Genomic DNA, 21016 nt, shown 5'->3' on the forward strand with positions numbered 1-21016 from the left:
ACAAACGTTATCGCGTATCTTTACTAGACGCTCTGCTCTTCGGATAATTACGGAAAAAGCAGAGCGTCTGGTTGCACGAGACTATACTTTTGTTATCCCAAATGAGCCGATTTCATTGGTCAGTTGATTTTTATGTCTCACTAGAAAGATTCCAAATGGTAGAGTCGTTGTAGTCTAGTTATGACGTCAAAGTCTAGTGCGCTACGTTACGAAGTGTCGCGCTTCATAGGTCTACTTCACTGTATATTCGTAACGTAGTGTAGTCGACTGTGACGTCAAAGTTAGCGTCGTTGTTGTTTTGAAAGGAACTCTCGTTATACGCGTGAGTTAACGATACAGCCCAAATCCTGGCTGTCAAAAATTGGCGCTTACTTGTTGTACATGAGAGAACCGAGGTCAACAGGGTACCAGTTTAGATGTAGGGTACCGGAATCTGCCGAAGTTTGTCGAATGAGAAACCTCATATCGCAGCTAGATGTGACGTCACAGTGCAACGCTTACGTCGACTGGCGTTATATTCTTCGCTTTTTAAGGTTCAATGGTTAAAGATGAATCAGATATGAAGGAATAGGACAAGCGGTGATTCGGTGTATGCTGCATTGTGTTGGAGGAGTTGAACACTGTTCGTAGCTTGGGAAAGGGGGAATGCGACTCTTAGGTTTTCTTTGATGCAGAAATCAAACAAATTTTTCAGCCAATCAAAATCGCCTTAATTTCACCACGACAATAAAGATGAAATGATTATAAGATAATCTCAAGAATCGTGGGTATACTGCTTGTCAAACAAAAATCTGGGACCTCAAGGACGGGACATACAAACTGCTAAAAATTGACAATTTCTTAAAATCTTCTTATCCACAGCCGCATATCTGTAAAAACAAATCCATATTAAGTCATTTAAAACAGTAAGGCCTTTACCAAAACTGTAAATTTCGGGGTAGAGGCTCTGACTCCAGGCCGGAGCCAAGGTTCATGTGTAAAACATTTAAAGATACATATGCGCCAATTTTCAAGTTAGATTTTAATAAAGATATCATACCACGATGTTCTATGAATGAAATGAAACAAAAAACTCTATAATTGAATATGCATACAAAAATTACGGTTGTAGAGATATCAATGAAAATAGTTTTAAAAGACAGTCGGTCTTTCTAACACTTTATGAAACGTGCCGAGTGCTGACTACGTGGCTGTCTTATTAGTATACCACGTGCTATTTTCCCTGCCATTCGTGGGTCTGTGCATATCGTACGACACTTTAGTGTTTTACACATAATGAAGCATAATGAATTTAGTCTGATAGGTCCTTATTCTAATATCTTCAGTCGGTGAACTCGTGGTTAAAATTTACCGGCGCCATTGTTTACTTTCCGATCACGTGTAAAGAAGGCGCGCGCAATACATACATGTACATAATACAAATAAGGCCAACCGAAGATGTCCGAGAGTTAAATTAGTCAAGAATGAATTTAAAATGCCAACCTATTCCTCTCATCTGGGATGAAATCAAAATAGTTTACGTTGCACAAGATATTATATTTTGCCATTTTAGATACATTAACAATCTTTATGTTATTTTGGAAACAATTTATTTAATAGAACGTATGTACTGTTTAAAAAATAAATGTATGTTTAGGAAAAGCAAAAAGGGGTGTACTAAATTGGGAAATTTGCAACTCCAGGATTCTTGTCAATATACAGACCCTGAAGCGTACTACTACACCACTTGCACGGAACGAAACAAAACGATTCTTGCACGGAACGCTGAACGGTTTGCACGGAACGCTGAACGCTTTGCACGGAACGAAAGGATTTCTTGCACGGAACGGTGAACGGTTTGCACGGAACGATTTGCACGAAACGCTTCCCATTTCCTGAACGGTGTGCACGATTTGCACGAAACGGTAGGCGTGGCTTGCACGCTTTGTAAATGATTGTGAATAGTTTACATGAAACGGTAGGCGTGGCCTGCACGCTTTAATTATGACTCAACAGTTGATAATAATGACTAGTAAAATTAAGCACTAAAATTTTACATTTATTAGTTTTTGGTTATTTTTGGGATGAAGTGAAAGTGGATTTTTTAATTTGTATACAATAATTGATGGAAGAATGCGTGAAAAAAAAAGAAGAAACAAACAAACAAACAAAATATAGGATTTATCGAACTCTAGCAAATGTGCTTTGTATCAACATTTTATTGATGATATTGATGTTCGATTATTGATTGACAAAACAGATATTAATCATGTATATAGGTGAGCAAAGAATAAAAATTTTATCATCTAAACAAATAAAAATAAAAAATATCTTTACTTTTAAACAAACCTTTAGAAAACTCAGTACTTTCATTAAGAAAATAATAAAATAAAATGTGCTCCCCTACCTAGAATGCTCATACTTCACATTAATAATAACACGATTTTTTCTAACTTGATAAATACTTTATTACACGCATGTATTATATATATAACAGTTTTTTGTCTTTATATTTTGTATACCATTGCATAATCGTGATGAAATCCAATAAATTGAATTGAGTACATGTAGTCTTGAAATATCACAAAGTATACAGTTGACAACGATTGAAATAAAAATGCAGACGTTTGCTTGTTTATTCAGTGACTCACAAACTTGCCCGTCTTCTGAATGAAAGTTGTAAAACAAACTACTAGGTTTTGGTCAATTATAACATAATACGGGGGTAAAATTCATCTCATCCCCGCTAGCAATGGGTATTGGGTCAACTGTGCCTTCGTGGACGAATAATCTTGACTAGCAAAGATGAGGGGAAAATGCCTAGATAGTCCGCTTGCATAAACATGTATTATGAAGGTCAAAAAATAATCCAGTAAATTCAATGATGTTGTAGTATATATAGCTTGTATTTATTTTATTTTTGACTGAGAGGGAGATAGACAGCTAAGCACGTAACCTCATTTTAGAAAAGGGGGGGGGGGGTATTAGTCCTAGCCCGTGCCAACGGAAAAATTTAATGTGTAAAGAAAACAATATGGGAAAGTAAAAAAAAAAATCACAATGAAAGGGGATGGATGATTAATCAGAAAGAAATTGTACTTTCAAGATTTATACTGAACGTATTAAACTTCCAGTATCTGCATACATTCATGAATATTATAATCAATGATTACCAATGCTCTCTCTCTCTCTCTCTCTCTCTCTCTCTCTCATTATCTAAATAAATGCATCTAAATTTAAAAATGATTTCATATAGCAATTAAAGATTTTAATAATCGATAGCGTATATGAATAAAAGCAAATAATCGTGAAGTCATTTCTGTTTATATTGGTGTTAGTCTTTTTTCATGAACTAGTTGCATTTGACACCGAGTTTTAACATCCTTAAATATTGATTACAGGCACGTAGAATCGGAGAGGGTGTAATATGAAAGCTAGGGATTTAGTCTTGTAGCGACCTACCCACTGCGCGATTTAAGAAATTGAGGTCGGAAGGAGAAATTGGTACTATGATGTATGACTATAACAATGACCTGTGTATAACTTTCACATTCCATGCAAATTCGAAGTGTTTTTCGCCTCAGTAGAACAATTGGGGGGTCAGTTAATCCGTGTATTTGAAATCAACAGAAGTGCTTGGCTTCTTGCGGAAAGCGTGAAATATATTGGGTAGGCGCAAGATACCCGTGATCTTAGACTAGATCTGATATTGCGCCGACCCACTAGATTTCACACTTTTCATAACAAGTCAAAACCCAGACTAGCTAACCGTAATTTAGTTATACTGTGACAAAGAACCTATAGGAATTTGCTTGGTATATATACTTATTATACAAAAATCATTACATTATCCAGACACTCTCGATGAACATTTTTTTTTTATGAAAACCTCTATCAAAGTACATTGAACATAAGTCTCGGTCAAATGTAATGAACTCGGGAGTTTAAAAACAAATCATTCGATGGTTTGTATTTTTGCTTCTAATAATTATGTAATAAATTAATTCCAATTTGTTAATCATCGAGAGAGAGGGGGGGGGGGGGAGAGAGAAAGAGAGAGAGAGACACACACACACACAGAGCACATCGGTAATTATTAAATATCCCTATTACATGTTGTACATGTATGCTTTTCATTTATTGAACATACTAATTCACATTCAAAACAGGAATTGCCAGCAAGTACGCATTATTTAAATATAGAAGTTAGGAATAGTTTAATGAACAAAGAAGACTAAAAGAAAAAAATTTCAAAACCAGGTTTTCTAAAAAAAAAAATAATATATAGTGTTTGGTATCGTTGGAATTGGCTCAAAATGCTGAAAAACAATATAAGTATCGGGGGGGGGGGGTATTGACATTGTTCTTCTTTTCTAAAAATTCCACCCTTATCATGATTATTTGGCAGCTGTGTGTATTCGCAAATAACACACACCGTGGAACATAATTTTTTTCGAGAATGTTTCGAATTTTTACAGTGGATAGTCCAGCTTTGTTTAAATTCAAAATAACTGATCGAATTCTGAGCGACAATCTACGTCCACCTTTCTTGGATGCCATAGCGGAATGACTTGCACGATTCTCGGGGCGTGGCTTGAACGGTCTGCACGCTTCTGTAGGCGTGGCTACTGCACGAAACGTTTCTTGCACGGAACGATTCTTGCACGAAACGGTTTGCACGCTTTGCACGGAATGGTCTGCACGGAACGCTGAACGGTTTGCACGAAACGAAACGATTCTTGCACGGAACGCTGAACGGTTTGCACGAAACGCTGAACGGTCTGCACAGAACGCTGAACGGTTTGCACAGAACGAAACGAAACGCTTTGGAGGTGTAGTAGTACGCTTCAGGGTCTGTAGCATGTACTATATTTCATCAGTATGGGCATTTCCGGGTCACTTTTGTTTTTGAAGAACACATCTTGTTTTATACTGTTGCTAAATATTAGAATTTCGCTTGGATATGCAGAACATTAAAAATATTCTAGATTTTACAATCCTTGGGGCTAGTAATACTTTTAACAAATAATCGCATAACTGATCAGGACTATGGGTCTCGTGTTACCGTGATAAGAATTAGTTGTCATTCTTTAATGTACAGTTGCTGTTGATTCCTATAAATATTTCACTGAAATTTTTTTAAAACTTCTTATCAAACTTACAAGACCTATAATAAGATTAGCATTTGTTTGATTTTGAAAAAATCCAGTGATTTGAGTTCTCTTTTATACTTATTGCTTTTTAAACGTCCGTCAAAGACATATGTATTATGATATGGCGTCGTCCGTCTGTATGGACCTTGTAGGCAAAATAATGAACTGTATGCTCCTGGATCTTACAACTTCGTACATTTGATCACCATCATGAGAGGAAGATGCCTATTATTTCTCAGGGTCAAGGTCGTAGTATCACTTATGTAGGAAGGATACAGACCGAACTGTAAGATCCAGGGTCTTATACAACTTTGATCACCATGATGACAAGAAGATGCCTGTTGTGTCTCAAAGTCATAGGTCAAGGTCGTAGTGTCACTTTGTAGGAAAACCTTGTAAGTAGGATACAGACCGAACGTTTGTGGCAATGACCGTCAAACTTGGTATACGTACACCTTGTACCAAGTGTAGGATACCTGTTATTTTTCAAGGTTGAAGGGTAAGGTCGTAGTATTACTTCGTAGAAAAACATTGTTTGCGTTAGAGATACAGATATTGCCCTGAACTTTAGTCACAAGCTTCCTCTCGGGGGAACATAAGTTCAGTTTGCAATTCAGCTGGATTGAAAGTAAGAAGTAGGTCAAACAGTTTTCCTGATTTTTGTTTGTTTGTTTTGTTTTGTTTTGTTATGAATACAAGTATTGCCCAGAAATGTTGTCAGACACAACCTCCCTCTCAGAGAAATACATTATAGTCAGTTCACATTTCAACTTGATTGGTGCACCGTGACCTACTTTCGCACTAGAAGTAGGTAAAAAAAAATTCTGGACCTTTTTTTCATGATGGATACAGATATTGCACTGAATGTCTAACGGGCGTATGTTGTACCCGGTACTCTTGTTATTCTTACAGAATTTAGTACTTTTAAATTACACAGTCAGACAGTGAGTAAAGTTGATACGGAATAAATTACATGTACATCATACATCGTTAAATGACTACCGAAAACGTTAATCAAAAATTAAAACTTAGCGGTGTTTAGAATAGACCGCCGTAGATGAAATTCATTATAGTTAATATACAATTAAACATTCGTACGGTTTATCATCTAAATACAATCGTTTAAATGAAAGAATTTGACATAAAATTATATCATTTTACCTATCTACATTGCGTTCTCTATATTAGCCCCATGACCCCTACTTTTTAATATAATATACATTTTGAGGATATCTAAGGCTTTCGATTTCAGGAATCCGTCCTCGTGACAAAATTGAGATTTAATGCCATGTAATGACACATTTAAACCGTTTGATAAGATAATAGCTTCAACTTTGGACTACATTTCCATATAAAGACCTCGTCTCGTAGAACAGTCAACCACTTACAAAGTATGAAATTATCGAAACTTGTCATTAACGTTGATGTTAAATTCAGCTAGCAAGTTCATACAAAACAGAGCTGCTTGGTTTCACATGACTTGGAACCATGTTAGTTATCATACTTACATGTACGTAATTATTGTGTATTAACTTTCTGTGTTTTTTCTCTGATACATCTTCAAAAAATAGGGAACGAATATTTAATGGCCATGAAGATTTTTTTCTTTCTTTCCGAAGAAATCCTATGTTATTACACTGGTCATGAATGAATCCGGCTTCTTCCTTGAGGAAGTGAAAGCGTTATTTGATCCTCTATGTATACGTGTCGTGCCGGAATGAAAGTTTCACATGACAACCAAGACTTAATTTGCTGATTGAAAATGTGCATCTTGTCTACAAACACTGCGTAAGTCAATTAAACAGTCCATAACAAATATGATGGCTTCACCTTATTTTGTTTAGCGTCCTCTATTTGTGAGCTTCATAGTGCGACACTAAACTCAACAGTCATAACAAATGACCCTGTAGTGATTTGTAAATATTCTTTCGCCCTTGGGAGCAGTTTGTATCTCGTTACTTTATCACTACGATTTTCATTTCGTCCTTAGACGATTTTTTTTTTTTACTCATGTGCAATGTAGAAGTGTGACCAGCTGTAGGTGAACAGGACCGTAGCAGTGAGTGTTCTTTATCGTGCCAACGCCGGCCGTGATACGGGACCTCCGTTTTTAAGGTACATATGTAATTAGAAAACTTTTAAATGCTGAGGATTTGGTAAAGGAATAGTCGCTAGATATATTTACGTCTTAGGTTTAACCCAACTAAGATACGAACGAGAATTGAACCTAAGACACACACACACCCCGGGTCACGAATGAACTGCAATCAATAGTCACCGCGACCATTCTGTGTCTTCCGATAGGTTTAAAGGACACATCTCGTGTTTTCAAAGTATACAGAATTATCTGCATTTTTTCTTCCTTATGCTTATAGAAATTAATTGTAATAGTTCGTTCACTGAAGTATTGCGATAATTTGCCACAATACAGACTTAAATCTAAGCCCCGATTTCAAAAAGCCTAGTTAATTAGATAGGTAGTCACGTGGTACAGTGACGTCATATGCGACCTTCGTCGATCAACTTGTTGTAATAGTAGTGTTAGATATTTTTAAAAACTCGGGTTTTAGGGGCCTAATTTATTTACCATGGATAACATTTATTTCGATGTTGACAAATTTCCCGAGTCTTATATCTTTTAGCCACCAGTGCATACAAATAGCGACCCAAATGTAGCGAGGAAAGCGAATATGAAATCTGCCTAAATTTGCGAATAAATAATGTTTACATGGGATCACTGTCTAAACACTATTTGGGAATGCCATTTCTGTAAACAACTGTAATTAGCGTTGTTGCTTTTCTAAAACAAACAGTGCAATTATTATAAAATTTATTTTTGGAGAAGTTAGATAGGCCTAAATTATAATACGATTATGTAGCATTGACAACTAGGCCTACTGTCACGGGTGCATTTCGGGGAAAAAAATATAATAAAAATGATCAAACTTATTGTGAAAATCACAATACTTTTAAATCATTTTATTCAAGCAATTTTATTAATCATTATATTTTGTTATCTACACGTTGTTACTTAGGAAGTGGGAGCGCGGCGTGCTGTTGTTGTAAACACGTACGCGTTCCTTAAAAAAAAAAAAAATGAAAGCATTATAATTCAATTCAAAGTTGGGAAATATCATATTTTATTATTTATAATTGAAAGTTCTATTATCTTTTATCTTTAAATTTCGTTTTTAAAACTACCAGTTGGTAGACACTGCTAGCAAAGTTCTGTCTATATGTTGTTACAAGGTGAAGGTCAGTTGGTGCGAGTGTGTATTGAATTTGAGAGCAGAACGGAATGCATATGCGGTAGGCCTATATGTAACAGTGCGAAGCTTCGATAGAACCATTTTCTCGCAGTTTATATACGTCTTTGTCCAAGAGCTTGTTTGAAAAAGTACAGGGACAAATTCTACTGGGTTTTTTTTTATGGCAAAGTCGTTGTGCCGACAAAAAATATTCACGTCTTGTCCCTCATACCTTCCTTCGAAAATTGAAAAAAACACAGTCCAAATCATCTCTACTGACAGCAAGTACACCCTTAAACGGCACAAAACAACCCAATGCAGTGTTATTTACAAGCCGTTAATGTGATAATTGTTTGTTTGTCAATTAAATCTAATCTGTTTATGAAATGTCTAACAACTGTTTTCAAATCTTCTCGTTCGAGGTCGCATATGACGTCACAGATAATGGCGCGTAAAATATCGAAGAAAATATGCATATCGCAAGATTTGAATTTCATCGCTATCAAACTCGAAAACTACGCAAACTGTTTCTTTTAAAACACATGTAAAGTAGTTTTAGGCATGAAATGAATTAATTTTGCTGAAAAAATTAAAAAGTTTAAAAACATGCGATGTGTCCTTTAATAAGGAGTAACATAACTGGAGAATGAAGTTCTACAATTACTACTAAGTGTCTGGTTTTTGCTCATTCATCTACAAGGATTTGTATTTGTGACAAATCATTTTCTGTTTTAGCACTTTAATCTTCATCTTCATACATGCATGTGCATATGCATTTATGTATGTACATGCTAGTACGATTCTAGACGTGTATATAGTCTATCCTTCCACACATGTCTAGTCTTTGCTCTGCTGGCGCTTGTAATTATACCCTTTTTAGAAGACAACTGTTTGAGAGAGGGGTTGTATTTACTAACTGGAAAAAAAACTTAATTTAAAAAACCGAAACGAACGAGAGTTAAAAAAAACAAAAAAACCGGTAACTATGGCTAGCATATTCTAATGAAATCTGTTTTGCCATATAATTGTCTAATTTTCAAAGTGAACGATGAGACATAGTAAACGGAAGTGATGTAATATAAACAGCAGCGATAGGAGAAAGAATGAATTATGTAATGAATGGCTCGAATTTTGCAGAATATTGCAACAATAGGTCATATATTGTCAGCATTGACAGAAAATCAATATCCGGCTTGAATAAACACGACGTAAGCAAGGAATTCCTTTCATAATAGATGTCAGAAGAGGTATATTACTAACATAGTAATGGAAAAGTGTTTTGAGATTGATGTGTTGACTGGATACAACTGATATCTAATAACAATAAAAATAATTACATCAAAGATATAAAAAGCAATTTATCTTTCATTGGTCTTAACAAACAGTTGTATTTAAATCTACTGCGGTATCGTGTGGAACTTGGTCTTTTAATCATTAACTAAAGACAACAAAGCTGACAGTTGTTTGATAAATGGAGTGGTATCGTGGTTAGTTAGTCCGTAAGAGACCCACAGCACCTTGAGACTGATTGAAGTGACGTTCATGTATATGTAACATGTCCTTAAATAGATAGCAGAATTTTTTTATGTACAATCTCAGAGAGTCTCTATATTGCAGGCTTCGAATTCGTTTCATGGCAGTTCTAACAACCTGTAGTTCAGTTGTAAAAATGTGTACATCTTAAACTTTAATTTTAACGTAATTTTTGTCTTTAATGATTCAGTTTTCACTCTAGTGAGTTGTACTGAGTCTGTAGTCGTCAGTTTATTAGCTCATGTGACTGAAGACAAGTATATATAGAATACATGTATTGTCTTAAGTTGTCTGTCTGACGTGTCTCTGTCGGTGGCGTCAGCCTCTGTGCCCTCTGCAATCAAATCCGGACGTCAAATTTCATATTTTTGTTACCCATCATGATATTTTTGTACAGTTTGCAGCTATATTGAGAAAGTCAAAATGCATGACCTTTTTTAAAGATAAGAACCATGGTTGATATTAAGATACCATAAAATTGTTCATATTTTGAAGTGATCTGAATTTCAAGTTCCCTGCCATGGGTTTACATTGACTGAGAGAGGAGTGATTTCTTCTCCAAAATGGTTCATAGTGCTGACACTATATAGTTAGTGACGTTACCTTTTGGAAAGAAAATAATTTCGATAATTGCTAGAAACTATTTGTAGAAATGTTTTATACAGATCCTACAGTATTGTAATAATTGGTATGAGACGTGAGAAAATAATTTGACGTAATGACAGGATGTATTTGCATACATATATAAGATCATTAAAACGGCTATAAAATGTTCGAAATGCCGATTTTAAATAAGATTGTTGAAAGCCCTGGAGCATCAACTCCTTTGTCAGTAGTCTACCTTAGAAATTGATCAGATGTAGAACGAACGTGCTCTCGCGTATCAAATCAGTTAGAAGACAGAAACGCCATAAACATGTGACCGGTATCTCAGTGATAGAGCGTTCGCTTCGTAACCAAGGAGGTCGTGAATTAAAACCCGCTCTTGCCATGGCCGCGTCAAATCTAAGACGTAAACATAGGTAGTGATTGCTATTTCACCAACCACTCGGCATATATAAGTGAGAATTACGGGTCTTTCGGATATTATCTTAAAAACGGAAGTTCCGTGTCGCGACAGGCGTTGTCAGTTTAAACAACCTACACCACTACAGCCCTGAGCGCTAAGCATACAATGTAGGTCTAAATTTGTAGTATTTCACCTGCAACCGGTTACGTTTCCATATATATGTATGAAAAATTCTCGACGGGACGTCAAACAACAACCATTTACAGGTGATGATAGAATATTGCCATATAAATATAGGAAGTACAGGTGATGATAGAATATTGCCATATAAATATAGGAAGTACAGGTGATGATAGAATATTGCCATATGAATATAGGAAGTACAGGTGATGATAGAATATTGTCATATAAATATAGGAAGTTGACGATGGGCAAACTGAGTTTGATAGTTAGTCATTAGCGTCTGTCGGCAACCCGGCTTTTATAAATTATGGTAATGTACTTTGAAGTTTGTTTAAAGCCTTCCATGACTAGTATGAGGTAATAGCCTGTGTATTGTGTCTTTTTAGGATTCCAATGTCTTCATGTATCCAAGAATGTATAGTTGAAAATCTATAAATCTATAAATTTTGATATCGTATAAATAGATGATCAGGACAAATGATATTGCATAACGCTTAATGTTGACTACTGCCACGATGATCCGCTATGTCTGGTACATTTCTATCGGAATAATTGCTAGTATAAGCAATCTTGACTATGTATACTGCAGTTGCAATATAGACGAGGACTGTATATTTCATGAGTGGCTACCATGGCATACGTGCACTGGTCATTGTGGAAATCAAACACGATTAAGGCAACGCGAGTTTTGCTGTCCGAATCGAGTAAGAGGACAAACCAAAAACAAATGCCTAGAGGCGTGTTCATTGCCGGTACATGGGAACGAATTTGATGAATACATCCCGTGCCACCTCTGTCATCATGGAACGTTATTGTTCAACAATTCCTGTGTTTGTCATCACAAATACAAAGGGCCATGTTGTGATGGTACGGTAATCTGCTAAAGGCTGTTTTTGCTAATATTTTAATAGATTTCAATTATAATGACACATGATCATTGATATTCATTACTGATATTTCTGGTCTAAGAATAGTTATAACGTTGCAAAAACAAAAATTTGCAATCAGCATTATATTTGATTATGCATATTATCCCATGTTTTCATTTTTTCATGCATCCCAATATGATACAAATTATACATGAATTTATTGATAAATCTAAATACAATGTCGATGAATTTGATTTGCATAACGGCGATTTTTTTAGGACTAAAACCAAACTGAACATTTATATAATCAATCCACAGCATCATGGTCGCGATGACCCAGTGTTACTTGCTTAGCGGCCTCGGGGTTGTGGGTTCGAGCCACACTCGTACATTGACAGAGTGAAGCCCAATACGAAACATAAGATCGTGATCCGTTGCTCCTTTTAAAACCTTACCTTATCTTGTAGTATGAGTTTTCTTTTCTGAAATTAAAACCTTTTACATGCGACAACCAATTTCATATTTTGCATATAAATTCATTAGTTAAAAATGTGTTCGTAAAATTGAAATGGTGTTGGCATCAATATGAATTTTAAAAGAAATACAAATACGGGAAAAATTTTTTTTTTTTTTTTTTTTTTTTTTTTTTTTTTGCTTCAGTTACGTTTTTAACCTTTGGAACACTGATCTTAGGGATAAAACGCAAGGTAGCAGTGTACAATACATATGCTATTCTGTGTGTGTTATTAGTTATCTATACCTCCATGCATACAAGAATGGAAATGTATGTCATGGTATAACTTTATGAAACATACAATGTGTGTGTGTTTTTTTTTGTGTGTGTGTGTGTGTGTGTGTTGGTTATAAACGTTGGACAGTACGTATCCGTGAACTGTAAGTGTTCTCAAAATATGTGCCCATGATACTTTCAAAAGTCACAGTACATGAGAAATGAAGTGGAAATGCACGGTATGCATTATACGTGGATCATTTAGCAATTTTATCCGAATAAGAAAGCGACAAAACATGCACATATATATTTACATGACATTTTGTAAAATTTCATTCTCGACGGTGTGTATCAACATGAAAAAAGTACATTGAAGATTCACATACACTGTATTTATTCTCTTTTTTATCAATGGACGCTAAAAGTGCTCATTACTAAACACGTGTTCGTATAAAAATAATTAAGTTTTAGCTGGAAATACATGTATCAATTTAAATGATAATAAGTCCCCTACCGACGAAGTCGAAGTTGAAGGGGACTTTAGGTTTGCACTCTGTCCGTCAGTTCAGTTTTCCGCACTTTTCTCTCTGTTCTTGCAGATATTTATTTGATATTTGGTACGTTGTTTTGCCATAAGTTACAGATCAACTTCGAATTTCTTATCGGTCCGTTGATTTTTCACTTATTTATGGTCCTTGGACTTAGAAAAATAACATATCAATAATCATAAAAGTATTTCTCACGCCTTAAAATGAATATGAAATTGTACTACGCTTTTGTTTTATTGGTATCTCAAGGATAAAAGAGGCCCAAGTAAACTTCCTTGGGGTACTCCAAACGAGTCTCCACAAACCTTTGAATTTGTGTTATTAACAATTTTTTCCTATGAGTTAAGAAATGAAACTTATAATTCTTTGTTTAATGCATGTATCAAACGAAACATTGGACGGAAAACTTCATCAATGCGCGTAGCATTGTTTCGTTTGATACATGCATCAAACAAAGAATTATATAAGTTTTATTTCTTATCATTTAATTATGTTTTTAAGATAGAAAAACAAATAGTTTCTCCCATCAAAAAGCTTGAATTAACGTTTCTGAAATGGCGCGTAGGAATACATATAGGCAAGAATGAAAACAAAATCAAAACGGCATGGCTGTGCGTTCAGGTCAGGAACAGTTACTGTGCAGATTTAAATGGATTATACGCCAAATTAAAGGTGCAATGGTTAAAAGCTGAATTAAATATAAAGGAAGATAACAAGTGGTGACTGGATTTATGTTGCATCGTGTTGGAGGAGACGTTGAACACTGGTTGTGTCGTTGGAACGGTGGAATGCAATTCGGTTCCATTTCAATATCGAGGAAAACGTTCAAAACGCACTCGTTGACTGAGCCCCATATAACGCAGTTCAATTTCATTGATATTTACCAGATCAGAAGTCGCCACTTGCTCCGTCATGTTATCGATCTCGTAAAGCAGACGATTCATACTGGGAACTCCTGTAATCTGTCTACTTCTACCAGTAAGTGGTCTACGTCATCAAATTGACTATTCTGCCACGTCATCGCCTATGTATGTTGTTTCTTTAAAAATTAATTTGTATTTTATTCATATCTTTAGTTGTGCTAATTTTTGATAGCAATGAAAAACAAAAATCAAACAAATGCATTTCGTTATATATAATGCTTGTGTGGAAAATCCCGTTCTATAAATAGCGCTAAAATTAGAACGGGGAAGACGCATTCCAGAGAAAAGTAGTCCCGCGTGCATAGTGCAGATGAACTCCGAACGAAATTTTGACAGAGAAATCAAACGAATTTTTCAACCAATCAGCATCGTTTATAAGTCATCACTTTAAAAGTTATTAAATGATTCAGATATCATGTCGTTTCATCCGTCGTCTCGCTATGTCCGCCTGTTACAATATTGGACTTCGAGCATGTGTTTCCTTGTGTGAAGGTCATCACAATTATTGCTGATGCCCCCCGAATACTGGTGCCCACAGACTACACATGTGTTCATTATAACACTCAATTTGAATTGATTAACCATAGGTAGGGAGTGGTTTTGGTACTTCAATGAGATTTGTGTGGGGGCGGTGTTAAAGAGGTTTGCGCCCTGAGATTTGGAGTACTGTCAGTTTTTTGGGGAAGTGTATTCTTTATTTCTACATTGAAGAAGAATTAGGAAATGAAAAAGAAAAACTGGGGTCGCAACGCTTGTTATTGAGCTATAGTGTTCTAAATATGACTCTTTTGAACTTAAAATTTATTCATATAAACTTGATTTGTCTGTTGGTATCAACACAGCATAAACAACACAAATCAGTCATTCCATAAAATAGAAACATAATCAGGTCTATTACCACTCCAGATCAAAAAAAGTTTAATACTAGTAATGAAAATAAATAATTACCTTTTTGCACATGATATGAGGGAAAAAAATCATGATATCAAATTTGAGAATTTAAAAGGACATATTACGATTAAATGTCAATTTCTAAAATTTCACATAATTTTCAGTCTTGTCTTAAAATTTGAAATGAAACTATAAAAAGTGGGGGTTGGAGATCAAATTTTTAAATCATTGGCGAAAATACTGAATTTTTATACAAAACTTTTTTTTTAAGAATCGGTGTTCTGTATCGAAAAATATATCAACCAAATTAATAAATTACAACATTTGATTGATTGATGTTTTCCGCCACACTCAACCATTTTTCCGTTATCTGGTAGCGCCCAGTTTTTGTTGGTGGAGGGGAAAACCCAGATATTACCTGGGAAGAGACCACCGACCTTCCGAAAGTAAACTGGGAAACTTTCTCACTTACGGGCACGAGCGGGATTCGAACCCGCGCTGACAGAGGTGAGAGGCCGTGTGATGGTGAGCACGATGCTCGAACCACTCGGCCACGGAGGCCCAAGTCTCAACTACTTATATCATCAATTTTAAAATGAGATACACGTATTGGAGTATAAAAATAGAAGATATATTAGATGAAACAAAAACTGTAATATTACGCAGATTTAGAACTTTTTGATAAATCAATCCTTCCGTCGCAAAATATAGCCCCTGCCAAACCCATTCAAAAGAATTGACACAATTTTTTTCAGATGGATAGGGTTCAGTAATACACGTAGGTATGTAATATGTTTATACTATTGGGATCAGTATTATTACCGGTTCGGTAAATATAATAGAGAAGGGCAAATATGGATCCGGACATACCGGATCAGTCGCCCAGGAGGAGGAGGATGTGTTCGGGGATGGTAGCTGGTGTTGCATGTTGAAAGTAGACCCCACTGATGCGTGTTCGGCGTGATTCAGAAGATATATGAAGTCATACCATGCAATTTCTATTCTCCAACTTGACGCGAATCTAACACCCATCCACCCCAGCCTGTTATGCTACTCTCATAGCTATTTTGTGCAATGAGCTAGATCTGAAGTATATATTTAGATAAAAATATTAAAAACTGAAACTAATTTTCTTACAGTAAGTGATAAACGAATCATAGTTTTGAATGTCTAAAAGGTACCATGAAAAATACAGAGGAGTAAGTAATTTATTGAAAATGAGTATTAACAATAAATTTTAAGTAAGCACTGAGAACGTGTCATGTACACGTAGGTGTGCTTAACACAATTTTTCAGTTGACATACTGGTTTCAAATTTTTATTCTTCTTGTATTTGAAAAAGAAAAGAAAACAAGAGTAAATGTTGGCAGTGTCACGCAGGAACATTGTGTAACCAAATAATCAATAATCTCTTCATTGTTGATTTGATTTTATTTGTTTGGGACATAAGAAAATATCCGACCAAATGTTTTTAAGGAGAGCAGGATCTCATGAATCCTCCACAGTTTGTTCTAAACAGAAACACCCTACAGCTGTAGAGACATTCCTTTTGAATTCAGTTATATTTATTCATAAATTCTTTGTTTATCCCCAATTCGTGTAAGATATAAAATACATATGCAACGAAGTCATTCGTGATGTCAGATGTATATTTGAATCAATAGTTAACGATCTGTCTTTACAAGATTATTTTAAAGACTCGGATTCTGTGTCAAAGTCTATACGATTTTTTTTAATTATACAGTGCATAACTACGTTTGTGATGAAATATTTTTACTCTGCTGTGATTCTTGGTGTTTTATTAGAAAAATTTGTTTTGGTCCAGACAATATGTGGTAAAGGTAATGATTGTATATTCCATGACTGGTTGGAGTGGGAAAGTTGTACGGGTGCGTGTGGTTCACAGTCACAAAAAAGACAGAGGGAGTTCTGTTGTCCTGATGCTGTAGAGCCAAAAGATTTCCCTCACTGTTTAGCTAATTGCAGTCTTCCTAATGACGAAGCACACGTAGGTAGTCAAAAGAGAAATTGCCTGCATTGCTTTCATGGACACAACTACGGAGCCAACACGTGTAAATGCGATCCTGGATATAAAGGGAAGTGCTGTGAAGGTAATCCCAACAAAACATACTACAGTAATATGCTTGCAGTGTACTATAGAAATATCTTTTTTGAATTATATTAAATTTACTATAATAGTAAAACATTCTGATGTTATCATCAAAACTATCATAATGATACTGTAGTAAAACTATGATACGGTAATTTACTATGGGGGAAAACTTTTACTTCTTTCAGTAAAACTTTTCTTTTAATGCTTTGATACTATTTTGATAGTTCATTGTATAGTAGATTAAATACATTGGCGTTAATATGTGTATGTAAGTTTAAGGGGCGATAACTTTCGGGTAGAGATTGATTAAAACAAACATAAAAAGTGATTAACTGCAGTTTTATTTGGTATTGTTGCTAGTGAAATACTAGCTATGTTACCAGAAGACATTGTTATAACAATGTTTTCACACTAGGATATGCTGTAATTTAAACCACATGTACAATCCTAAGCTAGAAAACTGACAAGTCAGAAACAGAAAGGACGCCGCCATAAATTTGAAAGTCGAAAGCGTTGTTCTTCTGTAAAATCTAAGAACATGTATTATGCATAAAATGTATGAAAAATGAAAATATTCTCATCGAAACTTGTTAATAAGTTATCAATGTATCGTGTGTCATTTAAAGTGCTGAGAAACAGGCATACGGAGGGACAAAGTGATTAATATCGTAATAGTATCCGAACATAGCCTTTTAAATTCTATGAAAATCTTCTCAAAGTTACTGCATGTGATGGAAAGTGCTATTCCCTTATTAATATCATAAAAATTCTAAGTCACATAACCCCATAACGATAAAGCCCATATATCCGAAACTCTGTCCATGAAAGAATGTTGTAGACACGAAATTATTTATTCGGTGCCGAAATACAGTTTGTAGACGGGTACCTGCAAAGTGCGAAACGAAATCGAAACTAAATCTACCGAAACGAAACGAAACCCACCGAAACGAAACAGATTGAATAACCGAACTCTTCTAATTATAATAATTAAAAAAGGTATCTTAGGCCCTTGTTAAAGTGACCACATATAAATAAAATTTACCTCCCCTTTGATATAGGCTTTCGGCTTGACTGAGTTTTAAAAGTTGGAAGGGGGGTGAGTAAGCACAAATTACATATCCGAAGTTAATTAAATACCATGTGCAATTTGTTTCGGATCCATAAATTTTAGAACGGAGGGTTACAGTCTCACAGGTCAGAGGTCAGGAGAAACACACAAAACGAGGGGTGGGGTCGCCGGTGTTGAATCCGCCTTTGGGCATAAATACATGTTTCAGTATTTTTAGCTCTAAAGACAAATCTAAGTATCCATGTGGATATTGTGTATTTGCATGTAGTATATCAAACGGTGGATTCTGAGTATGTCCTCCCGTTCTCTTTGTAATTTCTGCTTCCCTTGTTCATAAGCCTATTGATTTTACAAAATACTGACCTCCTCCTGACATTATTGCATTAACAAAATTCCGTTTTCAATTCCCCGTCTTAGCAACACCCCAAATGTATAGAGTTATCTTTAGAATCACTACATATCAATAATAATTTCTAATAATACATGTATATACAGTGTATATCTAACCGAATTGCATTCATATAATATGGTATACTATTTAATTTTTTTCATTATTGAAAGTACTCGCACCTCAGCAGTTAGAGATCAAATAAGAGGTTAATAGCTCTTCCTGCTTTCAACTTTCTCAGACATCAGCTTCTTCAAACAATGTATCTATGCCCAAAGTCGGATCCAACGCCAGCGACCCCACCCCTCGTTTAGTGCGTTTCTCCAGACCTCTGAGACTGTAACCCTCCGTTCTGAAATTTATGGATCCAAAATTAATTGCACATGGTATTTAATAAACTTCGGATATGTACATTGTGCTTACCCCCTCTCCCCCTCAAACTTTTAAAACTTTGTATCAGTCAAGCCGAAAGCCTATATCAAAGGGGAGGCGAATTTTATTTATATGTGGTAACTTTCACAGGGGCCCAATATACCATTTCAAATTATTATAATTAAAAGAGTTCAGTTATACAATCTGTTTCGTTTTGTTTTGGTAGGTTTCGTTTCGGTAGATTTCGTTTCGTTTCGCACTTTACAGGTACCCTTTGTGGACAGGGGATGTAGGTGGAAGTTGTACTTTATGATTCATTTGGTAATTATACACTAATACATTCACATGTCAGTTTTCAGTGTATTTATGTAGAGATATTTCAATGTTTCTTAAATTTCTATATTGTATGGTGGGTCAAGAGATTTTTAAATGTTGATATATCCGTATACAGTTACATTAATGTAATATACGGGTGTAATTTTGATGACTGTCATGATCTCTCTGTCGGGGCAGAAGAAAACATGCATGGGTACACACTACCAATAAACTTTTCCGTCAAATACAAATGATTAAATATCCATGCGTGTTGGGATCTAACCGTGATTGTCAAGTAAATACCCCAGTTTCCTAATTCACAAAAATAACGAATGACGTTTACAATAACGGGAGAGGAAAATAGCAGTTTCATGTATATACATGTGTAGTACAGTGTATATTTCTTAAAAACGCGATTTTTACTCCGCTATTTCTTTTCTTCTGAATTACGATATTATCTACACCAAGTTTACATCATCATATAACTGATCAAATTAATGAAATGAAAATAATGATTTTTTTTCAAATTGCATGTAAAGGCCATAGTTTTGCATAAATAAATGTTATCTGGTACAAGTGCAATAAAAATCAAATAATTTACGGGTTACATTAATTTGGCGTTTATGGGCACGGCTGCTACATATGATTGATTGATTAAATATTGTTTAACTCCCCTCTAGAGAATATTTCACTCATATGGAGATGTCACCATTGCGGGTGAAGGGCTGCAATAGTTAGGCCGGTGCTCGGCGCTTACGGCCTTTGAGCAGGAAGGGATCTTTATCGTGTCACACCTGCTGTGACACTGGACCTCGGTTTTTGCGGTCTCATCCGAAGGACCGCCCCATTTAGTCGCCTCTTACGACAAGCAAAGGGGTACTGAGGACCTATTCTAACCCGGATCCCCAAGGGATCTGATACATATGTAATACAAACAAAGGAGTATAGCGCACTTGGTATGCAATTTCGCCTACACAAATACTTCCTTCTTGAATATCATTTTTTACAAATATTCTGCTATACAATGTCAGTTTATACTTGTGTTAACCGAAAGTACTTAATAAAGATATCTATATGTTGATAGTATCTTTATTTGATAGGCATAAACATCACCGTGATTATATAGAGTATATAGTAGATGTAACGTAATGGGCATAAAAAATGCAAACTGTTGCAAAAGGCCACCCTAAACCAGAAATAAAACACTGAAATTGTTTTACTTGAGTAAGACTGTACATAAGTCTATTTGAGGAAATTTGGTTTAAGTTGGCCTTCTTGTTGAAAATGGATAAAATATGAAAAAATCGTTCTCAAAATTTATCTTGAGATTTAGTAGCCTGTCAAACATTAAACCTTGAAACTTACATGCCTGGGTGGCATGTGGCATTTTTTTTTTTTTTTTTTTTTTTTTGCTTTTCATTTTTTGGGGTCGTTTTCTTGAGAGGGTGTGTGTATGTGTTATAAATGTGATACATATATTATAACAAATATTAGTCATTTTCATCATAACTTCCAATATTTGAAAGTTACGACTTAAAGAAAGGGAATTTATTCCGAGATCAAAGTGGTTCTGTTTGTTTACGCTAACATGTTCATGTGTGCACAGGATTTTAAAACCATAATGTGGCTGACGAAAAGCTAAACAAATACTACAGGAAAAGGGGCACAAATGCACAGTATGTAATAAGTAAAA

The 21016-nt window shown here is 35.3% G+C and overlaps 1 protein-coding gene across 4 annotated transcripts in view; it reads left to right on the plus strand.

The window, feature by feature from the left end:
- Nucleotides 1-21016, plus strand: part of LOC125683575 (fibropellin-1-like) — a 161337-nt gene that overhangs the window by 25610 nt on the left and 114711 nt on the right. For 3 of the 4 annotated variants that reach the window (XM_048924870.2, XM_048924932.2, XM_048924922.2), the window contains exon 1: nt 16793-17177. The exons of the other annotated variant lie outside the window; for it this stretch is intronic. In XM_048924870.2, coding sequence (XP_048780827.2) covers nt 16829-17177 — 349 coding nt within the window. In that variant the 5' untranslated portion in view covers nt 16793-16828. Of the gene's footprint in view, nt 1-16792; nt 17178-21016 lie in introns of those variants that run through there. 4 annotated transcript variants of the gene reach the window in all.

Source organism: Ostrea edulis, chromosome 1, assembly GCF_947568905.1.
Source record: "Ostrea edulis chromosome 1, xbOstEdul1.1, whole genome shotgun sequence".
Lineage (NCBI taxonomy): Eukaryota > Metazoa > Mollusca > Bivalvia > Ostreida > Ostreidae > Ostrea > Ostrea edulis.